This window comes from Rhinatrema bivittatum, chromosome 19 (assembly GCF_901001135.1).
Source record: "Rhinatrema bivittatum chromosome 19, aRhiBiv1.1, whole genome shotgun sequence".
NCBI classification, from domain to species: Eukaryota; Metazoa; Chordata; class Amphibia; order Gymnophiona; family Rhinatrematidae; genus Rhinatrema; species Rhinatrema bivittatum.
This window is the reverse complement of record NC_042633.1, coordinates 41,906,602-41,930,731: the sequence shown is the minus strand read 5'-3', so window position 1 is coordinate 41,930,731 and position 24,130 is coordinate 41,906,602. Positions and strand designations below refer to the sequence as shown.

Below are 24,130 nucleotides of genomic sequence, written 5' to 3'. Positions count from 1 at the left end.
CACCCTGCCCCTGCTGTATGATATATAATACAGCGACCACCCTGCCACAGCTGTATGATTATATAATACAGTGACCGCCCTGCCCCTGCTGTATGATATATAATACAGTGACCGCCCTGCCTCTGCTGTATGATATATTATACAGCGACCTCCCTGCCACTGCTGTATGATACATAATACAGCGACCGCCCTGCCTCTGCTGTATGATATATAATACAGCGACCTCCCTGCCCCTGCTGTATGATATATAATACAGTGACCGCCCTGCCCCTGCTGTATGATATATAATACAGTGACCGCCCTGCCTCTCCTGTATGATATATAATACAGCGAACGCCCTGCCCCTGCTGTATGATATATAATACAGTGAGCGCCCTGCCCCTGCTGTATGATATATAATACAGTGACCAAACTGCCCCTGCTGTATGATATATAATACAGTGACCGCCCTGCCCCTGCTGTATGATATATAATACAGCGACCGCCCTGCCTCTCCTGTATGATATATAATACAGCGACCGCCCTGCCCCTGCTGTATGATATATAATACAGTGACCGCCCTGCCTCTCCTGTATGATATATAATACAGTGACCGCCCTGCCCCTGCTGTATGATATATAATACAGTGACTGCCCTGCCTCTCCTGTATGATATATAATACAGCGACCGCCCTGCCCCTGCTGTATGATATATAATACAGTGAGCGCCCTGCCCCTGCTGTATGACATATTATACAGCGACCACCCTGCCTCTCCTGTATGATATATAATACAGCGACCGCCCTGCCTCTCCTGTATGATATATAATACAGTGACCGCCCTGCCCCTGCTGTATGATATATAATACAGCGACCTCCCTGCCCCTGCTGTATGATATATAATACAGCGACCGCCCTGCCTCTGCGGTATCTCCCACGAGGGCCTGCCCCTGCTGTATGATATATAATACAGCGACCTCCCTGCCTCTGCTGTATGATATATAATACAGCGACCACCCTGCCTCTGTGGTATCTCCCCCGGGGGCCTGCCCCTGCTGTATGATATATTATATAGTGACCACCCTGCCCCTGCTGTATGATATATAATACAGTGACCTCCCTGCCACTGCTGTATGATATATAATACAGTGACCACCCTGCCACAGCTGTATGATATATAATACAGCGACCGCCCTGCCTCTGCGGTATCTCCCACGGGGACCTGCCACAGCTGTATGATATATAATACAGTGACCGCCCTGCCCCTGCTGTATGATATATTATACAGCGACCTCCCTGCCCCTGCTGTATGATATATAATACAGCGACCGCCCTGCCTCTCCTGTATGATATATAATACAGCGACCGCCCTGCCTCTCCTGTATGATACATAATACAGTGACCGCGCTGCCTCTCCTGTATGATATATAATACAGTGACCACCCTGCCCCTGCTGTATGATATATTATACAGCGACCTCCCTGCCACTGCTGTATGATATATAATACAGTGACCTCCCTGCCACTGCTGTATGATATATAATACAGTGACCTCCCTGCCCCTGCTATATGATATATAATACAGCGACCGCCCTGCCTCTGCGGTATCTCCCACGAGGGCCTGCCCCTGCTGTATGATATATAATACAGCGACCTCCCTGCCTCTGCTGTATGATATATAATACAGCGACCACCCTGCCTCTGCGGTATCTCCCACGGGGACCTGCCACAGCTGTATGATATATAATACAGTGACCGCCCTGCCCCTGCTGTATGATATATTATACAGCGACCTCCCTGCCACTGCTGTATGATATATAATATAGTGACCGCCCTGCCTCTCCTGTATGATATATAATACAGTGACCGCCCTGCCCCTGCTGTATGATATATAATACAGTGACCGCCCTGCCCCTGCTGTATGATATATAATACAGTGACCTCCCTGCCTCTGCTGTATGATATATAATACAGCGACCACCCTGCCTCTGCGGTATCTCCCACGGGGACCTGCCACAGCTGTATGATATATAATACAGTGACCGCCCTGCCCCTGCTGTATGATATATTATACAGCGACCTCCCTGCCACTGCTGTATGATATATAATATAGCGACCGCCCTGCCTCTCCTGTATGATATATAATACAGTGACCGCCCTGCCCCTGCTGTATGATATATAATACAGTGACCGCCCTGCCCCTGCTGTATGATATATTATACAGCGACCTCCCTGCCACTGCTGTATGATATATAATACAGTGACTGCCCTGCCCCTGCTGTATGATATATAATACAGCGACCACCCTGCCTCTGCGGTATCTCCCCCGGGGGCCTGCCCCTGCTGTATGATATATTATATAGTGACCACCCTGCCACAGCTGTATGATATATAATACAGCGACCACCCTGCCCCTGCTGTATGATATATTATACAGCGACCTCCCTGCCCCTGCTGTATGATATATAATACAGTGACCACCCTGCCACTGCTGTATGATATATAATACAGTGACCGCCCTGCCACAGCTGTATGATATATAATACAGTGACCACCCTGCCACAGCTGTATGATATATAATACAGTGACCGCCCTTCCTCTGCGGTATCTCCCCCGGGGTCCTGCCCCTGCTGTATGATATATTATACAGCGACCGCCCTGCCTCTGCGGTATCTCCCACGGGGGCCTGCCACAGCTGTATGATATATAATACAGCGACCGCCCTGCCTCTGCGGTATCTCCCACGGGGACCTGCCTCTGCTGTATGATATATAATACAGCGACCGCCCTGCCTCTGCGGTATCTCCCACGGGGACCTGCCACAGCTGTATGATATATAATACAGTGACCACCCTGCCTCTGCTGTATCTCACACAGGGACTGCCCCACCACAAGTATAGATATCACAAGGGACTGTCCTGCCTCTGCGGTATCTCCCACGGGGACCTGCCCCTGCTGTATGATATATAATACAGCGTCTGTCCTGCCTCTGCGGTATCTCCCACGGGGACCTGCCCCTGCTGTATGATATATAATACAGCGACCGCCCTGCCTCTGCGGTATCTCCCACGGGGACCTGCCACAGCTGTATGATATATAATACAGTGACCACCCTGCCTCTGCTGTATCTCACACAGGGACTGCCCCACCACAAGTATAGATATCACAAGGGACTGTCCTGCCTCTGCGGTATCTCCCACGGGGACCTGCCACTGCTGTATGATATATAATACAGCGACCGCCCTGCGTCTGCGGTATCTCCCACAGGGCCCTGCCACAGCTGTATGATATATTATACAGCGTCTGTCCTGCCTCTGCGGTATCTCACACAGGGACTGCCCCACCCACAAGTATAGATATCACACAGGGACTGCCCTGCATCTGCGGTATCTCACACAGGGACTGCCCCACCACAAGTATAGATATCACACAGGGACTGCCTGCCTCTGCGGTATCTCACACAGGGACTGCCCCACCCACAAGTATAGATATCACACAGGGACTGCCCTGCCTCTGCGGTATCTCACACAGGGACTGCCCCACCACAAGTATAGATATCACACAGGGACTGCCCTGCCTCTGCGGTATCTCCCACAGGGCCCTGCCACAGCTGTATGATATATTATACAGCGTCTGTCCTGCCTCTGCGGTATCTCACACAGGGACTGCCCCACCACAAGTATAGATATCACACAGGGACTGCCCTGCCTCTGCAGTATCTCACACAGGGACTGCCCCACCCACAAGTATAGATATCACACAGGGACTGCCCTGTCTCTGCGGTATCTCACACAGGGACTGCCCCACCCACAAGTATAGATATCACACAGGGACTGCCCTTCCTCTGCGGTATCTCACACAGGGACTGCCCCACCCACAAGTATAGATATCACACAGGGACTGCCCTGCCTCTGCGGTATCTCACACAGGGACTGCCCCACCACAAGTATAGATATCACACAGGGACTGCCCTGCCTCTGCAGTATCTCACACAGGGACTGCCCCACCCACAAGTATAGATATCACACAGGGACTGCCCTGTCTCTGCAGTATCTCACACAGGGACTGCCCCACCCACAAGTATAGATATCACACAGGGACTGCCCTGCCTCTGCGATATCTCACACAGGGACTGCCCCACCCACAAGTATAGATATCACACAGGGACTGCCCTGCCTCTGCGGTATCTCACACAGGGACTGCCCCACCCACAAGTATAGATATCACACAGGGACTGCCCTGCCTCTGCGGTATCTCACACAGGGACTGCCCCACCCACAAGTATAGATATCACACAGGGACTGCCCTGCCTCTGCAGTATCTCACACAGGGACTGCCCCACCACAAGTATAGATATCACACAGGGACCGCCCTGCCTCTGCAGTATCTCCCACGGGAACCTGCCACTGCTGTATGATATATTATACAGCGTCTGTCCTGCCCCTGCGGTATCTCACACAGGGACTGCCCCACCCACAAGTATAGATATCACACAGGGACTGCCCTGTCTCTGCAGTATCTCACACAGGGACTGCCCCACCCACAAGTATAGATATCACACAGGGACTGCCCTGTCTCTGCGGTATCTCACACAGGGACTGCCCCACCCACAAGTATAGATATCACACAGGGACTGCCCTGCCTCTGCGGTATCTCACACAGGGACTGCCCCACCCACAAGTATAGATATCACACAGGGACTGCCCTGTCTCTGCAGTATCTCACACAGGGACTGCCCCACCCACAAGTATAGATATCACACAGGGACTGCCCTGCCTCTGCAGTATCTCACACAGGGACTGCCCCACCACAAGTATAGATATCACACAGGGACTGCCCTGTCTCTGCGGTATCTCACACAGGACTGCCCCACCCACAAGTATAGATATCACACAGGGACTGCCCTGCCTCTGCGGTATCTCACACAGGGACTGCCCCACCCACAAGTATAGATATCACACAGGGACTGCCCTGCCTCTGCGGTATCTCACACAGGGGACTGCCCCACCCACAAGTATAGATATCACACAGGGACTGCCCTGCCTCTGCAGTATCTCACACAGGGACTGCCCCACCACAAGTATAGATATCACACAGGGACCGCCCTGCCTCTGCAGTATCTCCCACGGGAACCTGCCACTGCTGTATGATATATTATACAGCGTCTGTCCTGCCCCTGCGGTATCTCACACAGGGACTGCCCCACCCACAAGTATAGATATCACACAGGGACTGCCCTGTCTCTGCAGTATCTCACACAGGGACTGCCCCACCCACAAGTATAGATATCACACAGGGACTGCCCTGTCTCTGCGGTATCTCACACAGGGACTGCCCCACCCACAAGTATAGATATCACACAGGGACTGCCCTGCCTCTGCGGTATCTCACACAGGGACTGCCCCACCCACAAGTATAGATATCACACAGGGACTGCCCTGTCTCTGCAGTATCTCACACAGGGACTGCCCCACCCACAAGTATAGATATCACACAGGGACTGCCCTGCCTCTGCAGTATCTCACACAGGGACTGCCCCACCACAAGTATAGATATCACACAGGGACTGCCCTGTCTCTGCGGTATCTCACACAGGGACTGCCCCACCCACAAGTATAGATATCACACAGGGACTGCCCTGCCTCTGCGGTATCTCACACAGGGACTGCCCCACCCACAAGTATAGATATCACACAGGGACTGCCCTGTCTCTGCAGTATCTCACACAGGGACTGCCCCACCCACAAGTATAGATATCACACAGGGACTGCCCTGCCTCTGCAGTATCTCACACAGGGACTGCCCCACCACAAGTATAGATATCACACAGGGACTGCCCTGCCTCTGCAGTATCTCACACAGGGACTGCCCCACCCACAAGTATAGATATCACACAGGGACTGCCCTGCCTCTGCGGTATCTCACACAGGGACTGCCCCACCACAAGTATAGATATCACACAGGGACTGCCCTGCCTCTGCGGTATCTCACACAGGGACTGCCCCACCACAAGTATAGATATCACACAGGGACTGCCCTGCCTCTGCGGTATCTCACACAGGGACTGCCCCACCCACAAGTATAGATATCACACAGGGACTGCCCTGCCTCTGCAGTATCTCACACAGGGACTGCCCCACCCACAAGTATAGATATCACACAGGGACTGCCCTGCCTCTGCAGTATCTCACACAGGGACTGCCCCACCACAAGTATAGATATCACACAGGGACTGCCCTGCCTCTGCGGTATCTCACACAGGGACTGCCCCACCACAAGTATAGATATCACACAGGGACTGCCCTGCCTCTGCGGTATCTCACACAGGGACTGCCCCACCCACAAGTATAGATATCACACAGGGACTGCCCTGCCTCTGCAGTATCTCACACAGGGACTGCCCCACCCACAAGTATAGATATCACACAGGGACTGCCCTGCCTCTGCAGTATCTCACACAGGGACTGCCCCACCCACAAGTATAGATATCACACAGGGACTGCCCTGCCTCTGCAGTATCTCACACAGGGGCCGCCCCCCCCACAAGTATAGATATCACACAGGGACTGCCCTGCCTCTGCAGTATCTCACACAGGGACTGCCCCACCCACAAGTATAGATATCACACAGGGACTGCCCTGCCTCTGCAGTATCTCACACAGGGACTGCCCCACCACAAGTATAGATATCACACAGGGACTGCCCTGCCTCTGCAGTATCTCACACAGGGACTGCCCCACCCACAAGTATAGATATCACACAGGGACTGCCCTGCCTCTGCAGTATCTCACACAGGGACTGCCCCACCCACAAGTATAGATATCACACAGGGACTGCCCTGTCTCTGCGGTATCTCACACAGGGACTGCCCCACCCACAAGTATAGATATCACACAGGGACTGCCCTGCCTCTGCAGTATCTCACACAGGGACTGCCCCACCCACAAGTATAGATATCACACAGGGACTGCCCTGCCTCTGCAGTATCTCACACAGGGACTGCCCCACCACAAGTATAGATATCACACAGGGACTGCCCTGCCTCTGCAGTATCTCACACAGGGACTGCCCCACCCACAAGTATAGATATCACACAGGGACTGCCCTGCCTCTGCAGTATCTCACACAGGGACTGCCCCACCACAAGTATAGATATCACACAGGGACTGCCCTGCCTCTGCAGTATCTCACACAGGGACTGCCCCACCACAAGTATAGATATCACACAGGGACTGCCCTGCCTCTGCAGTATCTCACACAGGGACTGCCCCACCACAAGTATAGATATCACACAGGGACTGCCCTGCCTCTGCAGTATCTCACACAGGGACTGCCCCACCCACAAGTATAGATATCACACAGGGACTGCCCTGCCTCTGCAGTATCTCACACAGGGACTGCCCCACCACAAGTATAGATATCACACAGGGACTGCCCTGCCTCTGCAGTATCTCACACAGGGACTGCCCCACCCACAAGTATAGATATCACACAGGGACTGCCCTGCCTCTGCGGTATCTCACACAGGGACTGCCCCCCCCACAAGTATAGATATCACACAGGGACTGCCCTGCCTCTGCGGTATCTCACACAGGGACTGCCCCACCCACAAATATAGATATCACACAGGGACTGCCCTGCCTCTGCAGTATCTCACACAGGGACTGCCCCACCCACAAGTATAGATATCACACAGGGACTGCCCTGCCTCTGCAGTATCTCACACAGGGACTGCCCCACCACAAGTATAGATATCACACAGGGACTGCCCTGCCTCTGCAGTATCTCACACAGGGACTGCCCCACCACAAGTATAGATATCACACAGGGACTGCCCTGCCTCTGCGGTATCTCACACAGGGACTGCCCCACCCACAAGTATAGATATCACACAGGGACTGCCCTGCCTCTGCAGTATCTCACACAGGGACTGCCCCACCACAAGTATAGATATCACACAGGGACTGCCCTGCCTCTGCGGTATCTCACACAGGGACTGCCCCACCCACAAGTATAGATATCACACAGGGACTGCCCTGCCTCTGCAGTATCTCACACAGGGACTGCCCCACCACAAGTATAGATATCACACAGGGACTGCCCTGCCTCTGCGGTATCTCACACAGGGACTGCCCCACCACAAGTATAGATATCACACAGGGACTGCCCTGTCTCTGCAGTATCTCACACAGGGACTGCCCCACCCACAAGTATAGATATCACACAGGGACTGCCCTGCCTCTGCGGTATCTCACACAGGGACTGCCCCACCACAAGTATAGATATCACACAGGGACTGCCCTGCCTCTGCAGTATCTCACACAGGGACTGCCCCACCCACAAGTATAGATATCACACAGGGACTGCCCCACCACAAGTATAGATATCACACAGGGACTGCCCTGCCTCTGCGGTATCTCACACAGGGACTGCCCCACCACAAGTATAGATATCACACAGGGACTGCCCTGCCTCTGCAGTATCTCACACAGGGACTGCCCCACCACAAGTATAGATATCACACAGGGACTGCCCTGCCTCTGCGGTATCTCACACAGGGACTGCCCCACCACAAGTATAGATATCACACAGGGACTGCCCTTCCTCTGCGGTATCTCACACAGGGACTGCCCCACCCACAAGTATAGATATCACACAGGGACTGCCCTGCCTCTGCAGTACCTCCCATAGGCAGTGCAAGACTCCGGTCATATAGCAGACTGCCTCTGCTGTACACCAGGCAGGAACCTGCCACATACAGTCCTGCTATTCCCCTTCTGGCTCTCATGCCTGATGACATTTTCGGGAGCATGTACGCTGTGGAATGTGTTGGAAGAATGCACAAGATAAAATCCTTATTTTTTTTTTTCGTACATCAATCTTGTAAAAGATACAGATTTATTAAATCGTGATAAGATACACACAGGTGATCCTGACAGGATGGGAGGAATGATGTATAACATTTTTAACACACACACACACACATGTGAAGGCTGCAGCCGTATGTACAGAGACGAGACAGGAATCAGAGAGGCCAGAGCGTGTGCGGGAGCCAGGATTCAGGAAGCAGAGGCAGCTTGCGCTTTGTCAGGGTTTGGGGGAATCGCCCCTCTGCCTCGCAGACAAGAGGGTTGTCGGGGAGCCTGGCCCCGAGCTACCGGCCCCTGGGTCAGCTCAGCCACTAAAATGAGGCATAACCACATCTCACGTGGCTAACGCCTGCGCCACTGGGGGGGAGGACGGGGGGGTAACAGCCTGCTTATAAGAACCCCAGGGGGTGCATCCAGCTTTTTATCTGCCCCGTTTTCCATTCAGCACGGCTCGTCTTTCTTTTTCCCCTTAAACTTGGTGGATGCAGCTACTGCCGAGGGACGCCAGCTTGCAAGGCTCAGGATGTGCTCCATGCAGGGCTCGAAGGTAACAGGGTGAGCGGCGAAGTTAGCAACAGGGAAAGCCATTGCAACATCAAAAATCCTCTTCCAGTGCACAGTAAAAAAATAAAAACAAAACAAACACACACACACACAATCAGGTTACATGCACACACACACACACACACACACACACGATCAGGTTACACATACACACACACACAATCAAGTTACATGCGTGCACACACGATCAAGTTACATGCACACACACACACACACGATCAGGTTACACATACACACACACACACACAATCAGGTTACATGCACACACACACACACACACACACGATCAGGTTACACATACACACACACACAATCAAGTTACATGCGCGCACACACGATCAAGTTACATGCACACACACACACACACACACACACACACGATCAGGTTACACATACACACACACACACACAATCAGGTTACATGCACACACACACACGATCAAGTTACACGCGCGCGCACACGATCAAGTTACATGCACACACACACACACGCACGCGATCAGGTTACATGCACACACACACGCACACACACACGATCAGGTTACATGCACACACACACACACGCACGCGATCAGATTACATGCACACACACACGCACACACACACGATCAGGTTACATGCACACACACACACACACGATCAGGTTACATGCACACACACGATCAGGTTACATGCACACACACACGCACGCGATCAGGTTACATGCACACACACGCGCACACACATACGATCAGGTTACATGCACACACACACACGCACGCGATCAGATTACATGCACACACACACGCACACACACACGATCAGGTTACATGCACACACACACACACACACGCACGATCAGGTTACATGCACACACACACACACGATCAGGTTACATGCACACACACACACACACAAACACACACACGATCAGGTTACATGCACACACACACACACGCATGCGATCAGGTTACATGCACACACACACGCACGTGATCAGGTTACATGCACACACACACAATCAGCTTACATGCACGCGCGATCAGGTTACATGCACACACTGCCCATACAAAACTCAACAGTGATGTTTTTCACCAGGAAACTGGGCAGATCCAAGAGTCACAGCAAAAACAACAAAATGCTGTCCCAACAGGTGCTGAAAATACCGGGGCCTCCTCCGCGGGCATCAGCCTGACCCCGACTCGGTAGGGTGCAACGCAGCCCGAACTGCCGAAGCCACGGATAAACAGCACAAAAAAAAAGTGATTTCGCTGAGAGAGTCTCCGTTTCACACAAGCTTTGTTCTCCCTCATTTAGTCAAGGATCCTCCATCCGCCCAAGTCCCTGAGAGAGGGAGGCCTGGCTCGCTTCGCACTGACATTCCTCCACCACCGTGACCTCCACAGCCCGGGCCAGCGCCTGCCGTCCACACCGCAGGGAGACCACCACCGTCCGGACCCGGCGGGGGGCGCAGCCGGAGCAGGGGCGCGAGCTGTCCCTCTGAGAGCCAGGCACATAGAAGGAGCTGCAGTGGCCAAAGCAGAAGTGGTTGTGGATGGAGACCGAGGAGCAGCCCCTCTGGGAAATAGTCTGCAAGAAGGAAGGAAGACGATGTCCTTACAGCTCACCAGTCAGGTTAACAGAGACAACACCCTCCAAATTCTTTGACAAGATACCTGCCCTGCAGCACCCCCTGCTATTCCAGTACTGAGACCCTCACACACAGCTCTGCCAATGCTCCTCACTCCTGCCCTGCAGCACCTCCTGCTATTCCAGTACTGAGACCCTCACACACAGCTCTGCCAATGCACCTCACTCCTGCCCTGCAGCACCCCCTGCTATTCCAGTACTGAGACCCTCACACACAGCTCTGCCAATGCACCTCACTCCTGCCCTGCAGCGCCTCCTGCTATTCCAGTACTGAGACCCTCACACACAGCTCTGCCAATGCTCCTCACTCCTGCCCTGCAGCGCCTCCTGCTATTCCAGTACTGAGACCCTCACACACAGCTCTGCCAATGCTCCTCACTCCTGCCCTGCAGCGCCTCCTGCTATTCCAGTACTGAGACCCTCACACACAGCTCTGCCAATGCACCTCACTCCTGCCCTGCAGCACCCCCTGCTATTCCAGTACTGAGACCCTCACACACAGCTCTGCCAATGCACCTCACTCCTGCCCTGCAGCGCCTCCTGCTATTCCAGTACTGAGACCCTCACACACAGCTCTGCCAATGCTCCTCACTCCTGCCCTGCAGCGCCTCCTGCTATTCCAGTACTGAGACCCTCACACACAGCTCTGCCAATGCTCCTCACTCCTGTCCTGCAGCACCTCCTGCTATTCCAGTACTGAGACCCTCACACACAGCTCTGCCAATGCACCTCACTCCTGCCCTGCAGCACCCCCTGCTATTCCAGTACTGAGACCCTCACACACAGCTCTGCCAATGCACCTCACTCCTGCCCTGCAGCGCCTCCTGCTATTCCAGTACTGAGACCCTCACACACAGCTCTGCCAATGCACCTCACTCCTGCCCTGCAGCACCTCCTGCTATTCCAGTACTGAGACCCTCACACACAGCTCTGCCAATGCACCTCACTCCTGCCCTGCAGCACCTCCTGCTATTCCAGTACTGAGACCCTCACACACAGCTCTGCCAATGCACCTCACTCCTGCCCTGCACCACCTCCTGCTATTCCAGTACTGAGACCCTCACACACAGCTCTGCCAATGCACCTCACTCCTGCCCTGCAGCGCCTCCTGCTATTCCAGTACTGAGACCCTCACACACAGCTCTGCCAATGCACCTCACTCCTGCCCTGCAGCACCTCCTGCTATTCCAGTACTGAGACCCTCACACACAGCTCTGCCAATGCACCTCACTCCTGCCCTGCAGCGCCTCCTGCTATTCCAGTACTGAGACCCTCACACACAGCTCTGCCAATGCACCTCACTCCTGCCCTGCAGCACCTCCTGCTATTCCAGTACTGAGACCCTCACACACAGCTCTGCCAATGCACCTCACTCCTGCCCTGCAGCACCTCCTGCTATTCCAGTACTGAGACCCTCACACACAGCTCTGCCAATGCACCTCACTCCTGCCCTGCAGCGCCTCCTGCTATTCCAGTACTGAGACCCTCACACACAGCTCTGCCAATGCACCTCCCTCCTGCCCTGCAGCACCCCCTGCTATTCCAGTACTGAGACCCTCACACACAGCTCTGCCAATGCACCTCACTCCTGCCCTGCAGCACCCCCTCCTATTCCAGTACTGAGACCCTCACACACAGCTCTGCCAATGCACCTCACTCCTGCCCTGGAGCACCTCCTGCTATTCCAGTACTGAGACCCTCACACACAGCTCTGCCAATGCACCTCACTCCTGCCCTGCAGCACCTCCTGCTATTCCAGTACTGAGACCCTCACACACAGCTCTGCCAATGCACCTCACTCCTGCCCTGCAGCACCCCCTCCTATTCCAGTACTGAGACCCTCACACACAGCTCTGCCAATGCACCTCACTCCTGCCCTGAAGCACCTCCTGCTATTCCAGTCCTGAGACCCTCACACACAGCTCTGCCAATGCACCTCACTCCTGCCCTGCAGCACCTCCTGCTATTCCAGTACTGAGACCCTCACACACAGCTCTCCCAATGCACCTCACTCATTCCCTGCAGCACCTCCTGCTATTCCAGTACTGAGACCCTCACACACAGCTCTGCCAATGCACCTCACTCCTACCCTGCAGGACCTCCTGCTATTCCAGTACTGAGACCCTCACACACAGCTCTGCCAATGCACCTCCCTCCTGCCCTGCAGCACCCCCTGCTATTCCAGTACTGAGACCCTCACACACAGCTCTGCCAATGCACCTCACTCCTGCCCTGCAGCACCTCCTGCTATTCTAGTACTGAGACCCTCACACACAGCTCTGCCAATGCACCTCACTCCTGCCCTGCAGCACCCCCTGCTATTCCAGTACTGAGACCCTCACACACACACAGCTCTGCCAATGCACCTCACTCCTGCCCTGCAGCACCCCCTGCTATTCCAGTACTGAGACCCTCACACACACACAGCTCTGCCAATGCACCTCACTCCTGCCCTGCAGCACCCCCTGCTATTCCAGTACTGAGACCCTCACACACAGCTCTGCCAATGCACCTCACTCCTGCCCTGCAGCACCCCCTGCTATTCCAGTACTGAGACCCTCACACACAGCTCTGCCAATGCACCTCACTCCTGCCCTGCAGCACCCCCTGCTATTCCAGTACTGAGACCCTCACACACACACACAGCTCTGCCAATGCACCTCACTCCTGCCCTGCAGCACGCCCTGCTATTCCAGTACTGAGACCCTCACACACAGCTCTGCCAATGCTCCTCACTCCTGCCCTGCAGCACCCCCTGCTATTCCAGTACTGAGACCCTCACACACAGCTCTGCCAATGCACCTCACTCCTACCCTGCAGCACCTCCTGTTATTCCAGTACTGAGACCCTCACACACAGCTCTGCCAATGCACCTCACTCCTGCCCTGCAGCACCTCCTGCTATTCCAGTACTGAGACCCTCACACACAGCTCTGCCAATGCACCTCACTCCTGCCCTGCAGCACCTCCTGCTATTCCAGTACTGAGACCCTCATACACAGCTCTGCCAATGCACCTCACTCCTGCCCTGCAACACCTCCTGCTATTACAGTACTGAGACCCTCACACACAGCTCTGCCAATGCACCTCCCTCCTGCCCTGCAGCACCCCCTGCTATTCCAGTACTGAGACCCTCACACACAGCTCTGCCAATGCACCTCACTCCTGCCCTGCAGCCCCTCCTGCTATTACAGTACTGAGACCCTCACACACAGCTCTGCCAATGCACCTCCCTCCTGCCCTGCAGCACCCCCTGCTATTCCAGTACTGAGACCCTCACACACAGCTCTGCTAATGCACCTCCCTCCTGCCCTGCAGCACCCCCTGCTATTCCAGTACTGAGACCCTCACACACAGCTCTGCCAATGCACCTCACTCCTGCCCTGCAGCACCCCCTGCTATTCCAGTACTGAGACCCTCACACACAGCTCTGCCAATGCACCTCCCTCCTGCCCTGCAGCACCCCCTGCTATTCCAGTACTGAGACCCTCACACACACACATGCACAATGTAATTCATTCCTGCCCTGCAGATCCCCTTGGTATAAAGTCTTTTAATAACACATATAAGGTAACAGAGTTAGTAAAGTGTCCTGCTTAGCTCAGGCACAGTTTGTAAGGGAAGAGACACTGACCTGATTGAATGGTAAAGCCTTACAGGAGGTCTTGGTGACTTCCCCTGGGCTGAGGGGCAGCACTACCCTGCCCTGCTGCTCGTCTCCCCCTCTCTGGATCGTTCTCCTCCACACCTGCATCGGTGGATTCGTGTCCACGTCGGCCGAAGTGGATGGAGGGGAACCCAGGAAATCCATCCCCACTCCCCCAGGAAGGGGCCGGGGGGAACCAGCAGCGGGGTTCCCCCTCCGGGTAGGACGCACAGAGGCCCCCGACCTCCGCAGGAGGAGGAGAAAGTGCGGGAAGGCGCCTGGGAGAGGCCGGACGGCGCGCACATCCCCCCCGGGAGGCTCGGCGCTGCCCGGCTCGGAGGCCGATGGAGACGTTTCCTCTTCAACCTCGCTGGGGTGGGGGAGTCCCGGCTCTCCCTCCGGGGCTGCTGACCCCGCAAGGCAGAGCAGAGCAAGGGCTGTTGCTGCCCATGCATTCATCATCTCCGGCCCTCGGGAGCGAGGCTGACCTGCAGCGGGGAGATTAAGTGCCCTCTGTCCTTGTCCAAGGTTATAACCAGTTAACCCTGCCGTCGTGTCCCGAGTGTGGCTGGCAGGGGGGGAGATACAGACCCTTTATACCCACCCGAGATGGGGGCTGGAACCCGAGCACAAAAGCTAATTATAACATCCTTATCAAGTGCAGCAGGGTCTACATTCAAGAGAGACCTCCTAATTAGATTGGCACGCCGAGGCGGACCACACAGCTATCAAAGGGGCTTCCGTGGGGAAGAGGGAGGAGGCTGGGAAAAGGCTCTTCTGAGCCCCTTTGTTTCATATATTAAACTCTGCGGGTACAGCACTGGCCCTGCCGAGGCTAGAACAGGTCAGGGTCCCAGAACATATCCTGTGCATGAGAGAAGACACCGCACCTCACTCCTGCCCTGCAGCAGCCCCTGCTATTCCAGTACTGAGACCCTCACACACAGCTCTGCCAATGCACCTCACTCCTGCCCTGCAGCACCCCCTGCTATTCCAGTACTGAGACCCTCACACACAGCTCTGCCAATGCACCTCACTCCTGCCCTGCAGCACCCCCTGCTATTCCAGTACTGAGACCCTCACACACAGCTCTGCCAATGCACCTCACTCCTGCCCTGCAGCACCCCCTGCTATTCCAGTACTGAGACCCCATACACACAAAGCTCTGCCAATGCACCTCCCTCCTGCCCTGCAGCACCCCCTGCTATTCCAGTACTGAGACCCTCACACACAGCTCTACCAATGCACCTCACTCCTGCCCTGCAGTACCTCCTGCTATTCCAGTACTGAGACCCTCACACACAGCTCTACCAATGCACCTCACTCCTGCCCTGCAGCACCCCCTGCTATTCCAGTACTGAGACCCTCACACACAGCTCTGCCAATGCACCTCACTCCTGCCCTGCAGCACCTCCTGCTATTCCAGTACTGAGACCCTCACACACAGCTCTGCCAATGCACCTCACTCCTGCCCTGCAGCACCTCCTGCTATTCCAGTACTGAGACCCTCACACACAGCTCTGCCAATGCACCTCACTCCTGCCCTGCAGCACCTCCTGCTATTCCAGTACTGAGACCCTCACACACAGCTCTGCCAATGCACCTCACTCCTGCCCTGCAGCACCTCCTGCTATTCCAGTACTGAGACCCTCACACACAGCTCTGCCAATGTACCTCACTCCTGCCCTGCAGCACCCCCCTGCTATTCCAGTACTGAGACCCTCACACACAGCTCTGCCAATGCACCTCACTCCTGCCCTGCAGCACCCCCTGCTATTCCAGTACTGAGACCCTCACACACAGCTCTGCCAATGCACTTCACTCCTGCCCTGCAGCACCCCCTGCTATTCCAGTACTGAGACCCTCACACACAGCTCTGCCAATGCACCTCACTCCTACCCTGCAGCACCCCCTGCTATTCCACACACAGCTCTGCCAATGCACCTCACTCCTGCCCTGCAGCACCTCCTGCTATTCCAGTACTGAGACCCTCACACACAGCTCTGCCAATGCACCTCACTCCTGCCCTGCAGCACCTCCTGCTATTCCAGTACTGAGACCCTCACACACAGCTCTGCCAATGCACCTCACTCCTGCCCTGCAGCACTCCAAACCTGTATAATAAGTCCGGTAGCTCAGCATTTCTAGTACTTCTTACAGCTCAGACATAATGTACAGGAAGAAAGGGGACTGTCAAAGTATCTGATTCTCCCCACAAACTATTCTGTTAGGGATGGAAAGCCACCATGGATCAAACCCTTTCCCTCGGCAGAGACTGTGTCTGCCGCAACTAAAAGGTCTGTGAGAGTCAAACTCTTTCTCTTCTAACCTCAAATTAAAAATAAAATAAAACAAAGCTAAACTTCCATAGTGCTGCAGTTTGCTCTGACCGCACACAGAACTGAGGGAGCCAAAATAAACCCTAACAAGGCCCCAGAGAAGAAAGAAGCCAGGAGCAAGCCAGGATCCACACAGAGCAATGGTGCAGGCGAGGAAAGGGGCCAGAGGGGAAGGCATTGCACAGCCAAGAGAGCAACACATGCATGCAGAGATACACAACCTCCCACACAACCATGCATAGATACACAGCCAAGAGAGCAACACATGCATGCAGAGATACACAGCCTCCCACACAACCATGCATAGATACACAGCCAAGAGAGCAACACGTGCATGCAGAGATACACAGCCAAGAGAGCAACACATGCATGCAGAGATACACAGCCTCCCACACAACCATGCATAGATACACATCCAAGAGAGCAACACATGCATGCATAGATACACAGCCAAGAGAGCAACACATGCATGCAGAGATACACAGCCTCCCACACAACCATGCATAGATACACAGCCAAGAGAGCAACACATGCATGCAGAGATACACAACCGCCACACAACCATGCATAGATACACAGCCAAGAGAGCAACACATGCATGCAGAGATACACAACCTCCCACACAACCATGCATAGATACACAGCCAAGAGAGCAACACGTGCATGCAGAGATACACAGCCAAGAGAGCAACACATGCATGCAGAGATACACAGCCTCCCACACAACCATGCATAGATACACAGCCAAGAGAGCAACACATGCATGCAGAGATACACAGCCTCCCACACAACCATGCATAGATACACAGCCAAGAGAGCAACATATGCATGCAGAGATACACAGCCTCCCACACAACCATGCATAGATACACAGCCAAGAGAGCAACACATGCATGCATAGATACACAGCCACCCACACAACCATGCATAGATACACAGCCAAGAGAGCAACACGTGCATGCAGAGATACACAGCCAAGAGAGCAACACATGCATGCAGAGATACACAGCCTCCCACACAACCATGCATAGATACACAGCCAAGAGAGCAAAACATGCATGCAGAGATACACAGCCTCCCACACAACCATGCATAGATACACAGCCAAGAGAGCAACACATGCATGCATAGATACACAACCGCCCACACAACTATGCATAGATACACAGCCAAGAGAGCAACACATGCATGCAGAGATACACAACCGCCCACATAACCATGCACAGCCTCACACCAGCACACAGATACGCACCCACCCTCCCCACCAACACACACAGATACACGCCCACCCTTCCCACCAACACACAGATACGCACCCACCCTCCCCACCAACACACACAGATACACGCCCACCCTTCCCACCAACACACAGATACACACCCACCCTCCCCACCAACACACACAGATACACACCCACCCACACAACATTGCACAGTAGGCATTCAAGTGGACTTACATGGCAGTCACCCTGCCAGAATTTATGAGTTTCATACACTCACAAACTGACCGACACATAGTGCATTCCCACATACAACACAGGCACCTTAATAAGATACACTTAGTCACACCCACAACCATGGACACACCACAAAAATCCACATACACACACCACAAGACACACTGACACCCAGAACTACAGACACCCACTTACAGAGATACACACATACAAGACACACTTAGTCACACCCACAACCATGGACACCCACCCACAGAAATCCACACACACACAAGACACACTTACTCACACCCATAACCACAGACACCCACGTACAGAGATACACACAGACACACACACATATATTTCCCTTTCCTAGCAATGGTAAAAAGAAAAGATAAACAAGTCCCAGATCTGCTGATGGTACATGAGCTGTGCCAGGCCAGGACAACTAATGAAAGAGGAAAGTAAAACCCTGTACAAGCTGAAAACCCGCAGTATCTTTCCACTCCCAATCTGCTGATTCCTGACTCTCTGTCTCCCTCTGCTGGTCTCACTGGTGTCCTCCTACTTTTATGTGAAAGCTGAAAAACATTTATCCACAGGACAGGTGCTGCACGGGAAGCCGTAGTGCAAGCTTCATGCACACACACACCCGACAGGTAATTAGAGGAGATGCTGAATCAGACAGATGAGACAGCAAGAAGAAAGGTGACTTGCTAAAGTTAAGAACGTGCCATACTGGGGTCAGACCAAGGGTCCATCAAGCCCAGCATCCTGTTTCCAACAGAGGCCAATCCAGGCCACAAGAACCTGGCAATTACCCAAACACTAAGAAGATCCCATGCTACTGATGCAATTAATAGCAGTGGCTATTCCCTAAGTAAACCTGATTAATAGCCGTTAATGGACTTCTCCTCCAAGAACTTATCCAAACCTTTTTTTTTAAACCCAGCTACACTAACTGCATTAACCACATCCTCTGGCAACAAATTCCAGCGCTTTACTGTGCGTTGAGTGAAAAAGAACTTTCTCCGATTAGTCTTAAATGTGCTGCTTGCTAACTTCATGGAGTGCATTTAAATCGAATGCAACCTGTCCTTCCTTCATTCTGCATTTCTGATTTACTCCCAACTGAGAAATCCTCCCCCCAAGCCCTGGGACCTGTGGGCACTTCTTTGGAGCTGCGCCTGGCCCTGGCTTTGTCACCTTTTGCTGTTCAGGCCCTCACACTAGAAGCTGAGTGGGGAAAAGCAAACAGACAGCCCTTGAAAGAAGGCCGAGCCCTGGATCAGAAGAGGGCTTAGAGGTGTCAAGACTTTTAGCATTCACAGCTACTGTTCTTCAAAGCCCGCCTTACGGCTTCCAGAGAAAACACCCAGGCTCCCACGATGCTGTTCCTGTGCTACCTTTGCATTTATCACCGTCCTGCAGAGTGCAGGAGGATTTTAGATTAATTACTTGCCTAAGTCTTTTCCCCGAATGGGACCTCAAGCTGCGTTACAATTCAGGCTCTGTAGTCATTTCCTTGCGCTAGAGGGTTTACAATCTAACAGGCCGATACAGACCAGTGCGGAGCGCAGTTAACCCGCGATTGGACGCGCGCTAGCGTTACCCCTTATTCAGTAAGGGGCCGAAAACGCGCGTCCAACCCCCCCAGAAACTAATAGCGCCCGCAACACGCAAACGCATGTTGATGGCCCTATTAGGTATTCCCACGCTATTCACAAAGCAGCCAAGCCGCACATTTTACTTTTAGAAATTAGCACCTACCCAAAGGAAGGCGTTAATTTCTGCCGGCGCCAGGAAAGTGCACAGAAAGTGCTTTTCTGTGCAACCTTCAACTTAATATCATGGCGATATTAAGTCGGAAGTCCCGAAGAGTAAAAAAAGTAAATAAATAAATTTGAAGTTGGCCCGCGGCTCGCGGGTTGAAAACCGGACGCTCAATTTTGCCGGCGTCCGGTTTCTGAGTCCGTGGCGGTCAGCGGGCTCGAGAACAGACGCCGGCAAAATTGAGCGTCGGCTGTCAAACCCGCTGACAGACGCCGCTCCTGTCCAAAAAGAGGCGCTAGGGACGCGCTAGTGTCCCTAGCGCCTCTTTTTACCACCAACCCTAATTAAAATACTGAATCGTGCGCTGGGAGAGTGGCCTGTGCGTGCGCCGGGAGAGAGGGCGTTTGCCCGCTCTCCCGCGGACTTTACTGTATCGGCCCGATTGTTGTACCTGAGGGTGAAGTCACTTGCTCTAGGAAGACGGGAAATGTGATCCCTGGATTCTATCATTTCTAGAGCGCTACGATAGCACTTCTAGTTCTAGCCATGCACAGACAGGCTAGGCTTTGAGTAAAGACTGTCCCTCTGCTGTATAGAGCTACAATCTATTCAACCCATTCTCCTAATAAGATTTTACAAGGAGAAGCTAGCAAAATGCGCTGAAAATACCAGAAGAGGCTGGCAAAACACAAGGTGCAGGGGCTGAGGAAAATAGAGGAGGCTCCGGCGAAGTGCAGAGAGCGCAGGGGCTGGAAATACCAGAGGAGACTCCTGAGAAAAGCAGAGAGCGCAGGGGCTGAAAATACCAGAGGAGACTCCTGAGAAATGCAGAGAGCGCAGGGGCTGGAAATACCAGAGGAGACTCCTCAGAAACGCAGAGAGCGCAGGGGCTGAAAATACCAGGGGAGACTTTTATATTAAATATTTGATAGGGTTAATTTTGAATTTCTTTTGTAATATCATTGTGATTTGCATTTGAAAGGAGCTGCTCTTGGGCCTGTATTAAGCCCCTGTTAGAGCAGGCAGTGCATCAGAGAGACAGTGCAGGGTCACTAAGACCTGCCCCCCCCCCCCCCCCCCCCCCCCCCGGTTATAGGAGGAAAAAAAAAAACCATACGGGCAGCGCGCCGAAATGTGCTAGAGGCGGAGTCAAGCAATGTGTCGGACAGCCCTTGCCAGCGTTCGGGCCTCCGCTTTATGGACGGGCGCCCACCTCTGAGCCAGAGGGACGACTTGGTCAAGCATCTCCCGTCCACCATCAGACACTCAATCTGGCGGTCGCGGCAGGAGGTCCCTCGACTGCGAGGTCCCCTTCCGAGGAGCGGCGAGCGCCCCCGGCTGAAAGCAGAGCACTTCTGCGCGCTGCCCGCCGGGCGGCTGGAGGAGTTTGCCCGCCGGTGGACGGGGTGCTCTGCCCCCCCACTTTTTGAGTTAATCCTTAAAATTCGAGTTCCTTTTGTTGTAGTGATATTTTAAGTTGTGCAATTTTTGGATGCCCCTCCACCCCTCGCTAGGAAACAAAGTGAGGGGTCCCCCCCCCCTACCCCTGGTCCCAAAAGGGATCCCCCCCCCGTACAGGTGGCGGATTAGGTGCCCCCTCCCTTTCAGCGCTGAGAGGACTGACGGTGGTTGATGGCCGTGCCCCCTCCCCCCCCCCCCCGAGGTAGGGTAGCAGCAGGAGCGTGAGGCAATGTGGCCTGCCAGTGCCCCTCCCCTGGTAAGCAGACACAGGAGGTATTTATAGTCACTCTCTGGTACCCTCACCAGGGGGCGCCGGAGAAAGGAATCTTCTCATTATTTTTTTGCTTTTCTCCCCCTTTTTGCTTTAAGGGGGCGGGCCCCCCCCCCTTCTTTATCACCATTGGTCTCCGGCGCCCTCACTAAAAGGCGCCGGAGGAGAGGATTTTCCCCGCTTGCCACTTCCGCCCTCACCCGCAGTAAAGATGGCGGCGGTGGCGCTGGCCTTGGCCCGGACGGGGCGGCTCTGGCTGCCGGCGGCCGCGTCGGTAGCCCGGTACCACGCCAGGCCCCTGCGCCGGCTGCAGGGCGGCCTCTACCTGCCCGATCCGCGGGACGAGCGCACGCCCGAGTGGCAGCGCCGCCCCCGCTGGCAGGCCAAGCTGTACGGGCGGCACGGGGCGGCCTCCGGCCTCGACCCGGCCCAGCTCTGGCCCGACCCGGCCCGGCTGCGGGAGCTGCGCGAGGAGGAGGCGGCCTGGGAGCCGCCGCTCGCGCACATGCAGGCCCGGATCCGCGCGCGCGAGGAGGAGGAGCGGCGCCAGCGCCTGGACAGGTAGCGCGCGCGCGGGGGGGGGGGGGGGGCAGACCGGGCTTTGCACTCATCCTCCTCCTCCCTCTCCCGGTATTTCCCTTAGATTCCCCTCCTTTATCGCCAGGTCACCCGAAAGGGCACCTCCAGGCCTGGTTTGAGGCCGGGGCATGCCGGGAGTTGTAGTTCCTGCTTTTTCTTAGCACAGTCGAGACTACAACTCCCGGCAGGCAAGCCAGGACTGGCAACCCTACCGACCCCTACCCTCCATCGTTCCCAGCAAATGTTGCAGCCCTAATCCTGTGTATGGAGGCAGAGAATGGGGGATTCCCCTCCCCTCCACACCCTTTTCACTCTTCCTTCTGCTGGCTTTAAAAGACGTTGCTGTTTTATTTTATTACATTTATTGTTTGCTTTCTGAATGTTCTGCCCTCAGGGAGAAGCTGATCGCTGCCAACATGGCCCGGATGCCGCAGATGGTGGAAGACTGGCGGCGGGAGAAGAGGGAGAAGCGGGAGAAGCGGCGGGCGGAGGCGGCCCGGCGGAAGCGGCTGCTGGCCCAGGCCCAGGAGCGTTTCGGCTACAACCTGGACCAGCGCAGCCTCAAGTTCCAGGAGATGGTGAAGGAGATGGAGAAGGAGGAGAAGAAGAAGGAAAAGCTGGCCAAGAAGAAGCTGAAAGCGGAGGCTGTGGCTATGGCGGCAGCAGCGCCGCCCGCCCAGGCCGCGGCGTGAAGCCCTGACCCCCCACCTCTGCACGGCCCTTCCTTACAGAACCAAATTTTAGACTCCAGCTGCGTCTCCGCCGCAGGGGACAGAGCACAGATGTGCGGCGGCCCGGGGAAGCGCTTTGCTTTTCCTTGCCTAGAGCAGGCCCTCCAGCTGTGGTGGCTTCCCCCTTTCTCCCAGCAGGTTGATGGAGCGGGGGTGGGTCTTCTCCAGGGAGAAGGGGGGGGGACCCTCCCTGCGTGACCCCGGGCATTTTGTAAATAATCCCCCCCCCCCCCGATAGAAAAGGGTTTCGGGAGGCAGCAGTGCACGGGGGGGGGGGGGGGGGATTCCAGCAGGGAGGAGGAGGAGTAGGAGCGGAGACCCCCCTGCTGGTGCTGCACTGATCCCCACGCTACCTCTGTCCTGCTGGAGACACCATCTGGGGTGGAGGGGCTGAGTAGCTTGCGGAGAAGGAGCGGTGCTGCAGGTTAAGCCCCTTTACAGCTGAAGCGCAGTCCAGAGCCGGGCATCGGCACTCAGGCAAGGGTTAATAAAAGTGCATACCCCCATGAGCTTACAAGAGAGTCGGGGGGGTTAGAATACTTCCATCCGGGGTGATCCTGTGTGATGAAATAAAGTTAAGAAGTCTGGATTTCTAAAGGGCAAGTGACTCCTCTGTCTTTTTTTTCCTTCCTTGCTATTTTAACCCTCTCATCCATCCGCTTTCCCTCCAGTTGTGGCCCAGATGTGTGGCCCCCGGTGTAATCTGGCGGAGAAACACAGCACTGCCTCTCACGTGGCCGCAGCCCATCATAAACCACCCCCTGCTGTGCAAACAAACAAATTAACTTTTATTTTTATATTATGTACAGATTAAGTCATTTTTTGAATTTACAGAACAAAAAAATATATTAGCA

At 54.5% G+C, this 24,130-nt stretch overlaps 2 protein-coding genes across 2 annotated transcripts; one reads left to right on the top strand and one right to left on the bottom strand.

Annotated features, from left to right (window-relative positions):
* Window positions 1-10,400: 10,400 nt before the first annotated feature.
* Window positions 10,401-15,167, bottom strand: LOC115081153 (DAN domain family member 5-like). Its single transcript, XM_029585659.1, has 2 exons — window positions 14,673-15,167; window positions 10,401-10,979 (listed from the first exon to the last, which is right to left on the bottom strand). The coding sequence occupies exons 1-2, from the start codon at window positions 15,144-15,146 to the stop codon at window positions 10,707-10,709; spliced, it is 747 nt and encodes a 248-aa protein (XP_029441519.1). The 5' UTR covers window positions 15,147-15,167; the 3' UTR covers window positions 10,401-10,706.
* Window positions 15,168-22,072: 6,905 nt separating this feature from the next.
* On the top strand, window positions 22,073-23,879 carry LOC115080939 (growth arrest and DNA damage-inducible proteins-interacting protein 1-like). The gene is made up of 2 exons (XM_029585413.1): window positions 22,073-22,527; window positions 22,940-23,879. Exons 1-2 carry the CDS (start codon window positions 22,178-22,180, stop codon window positions 23,235-23,237), a joined length of 648 nt encoding a protein of 215 aa, XP_029441273.1. The 5' UTR covers window positions 22,073-22,177; the 3' UTR covers window positions 23,238-23,879.
* The last annotated feature ends 251 nt before the right edge of the window (window positions 23,880-24,130 follow it).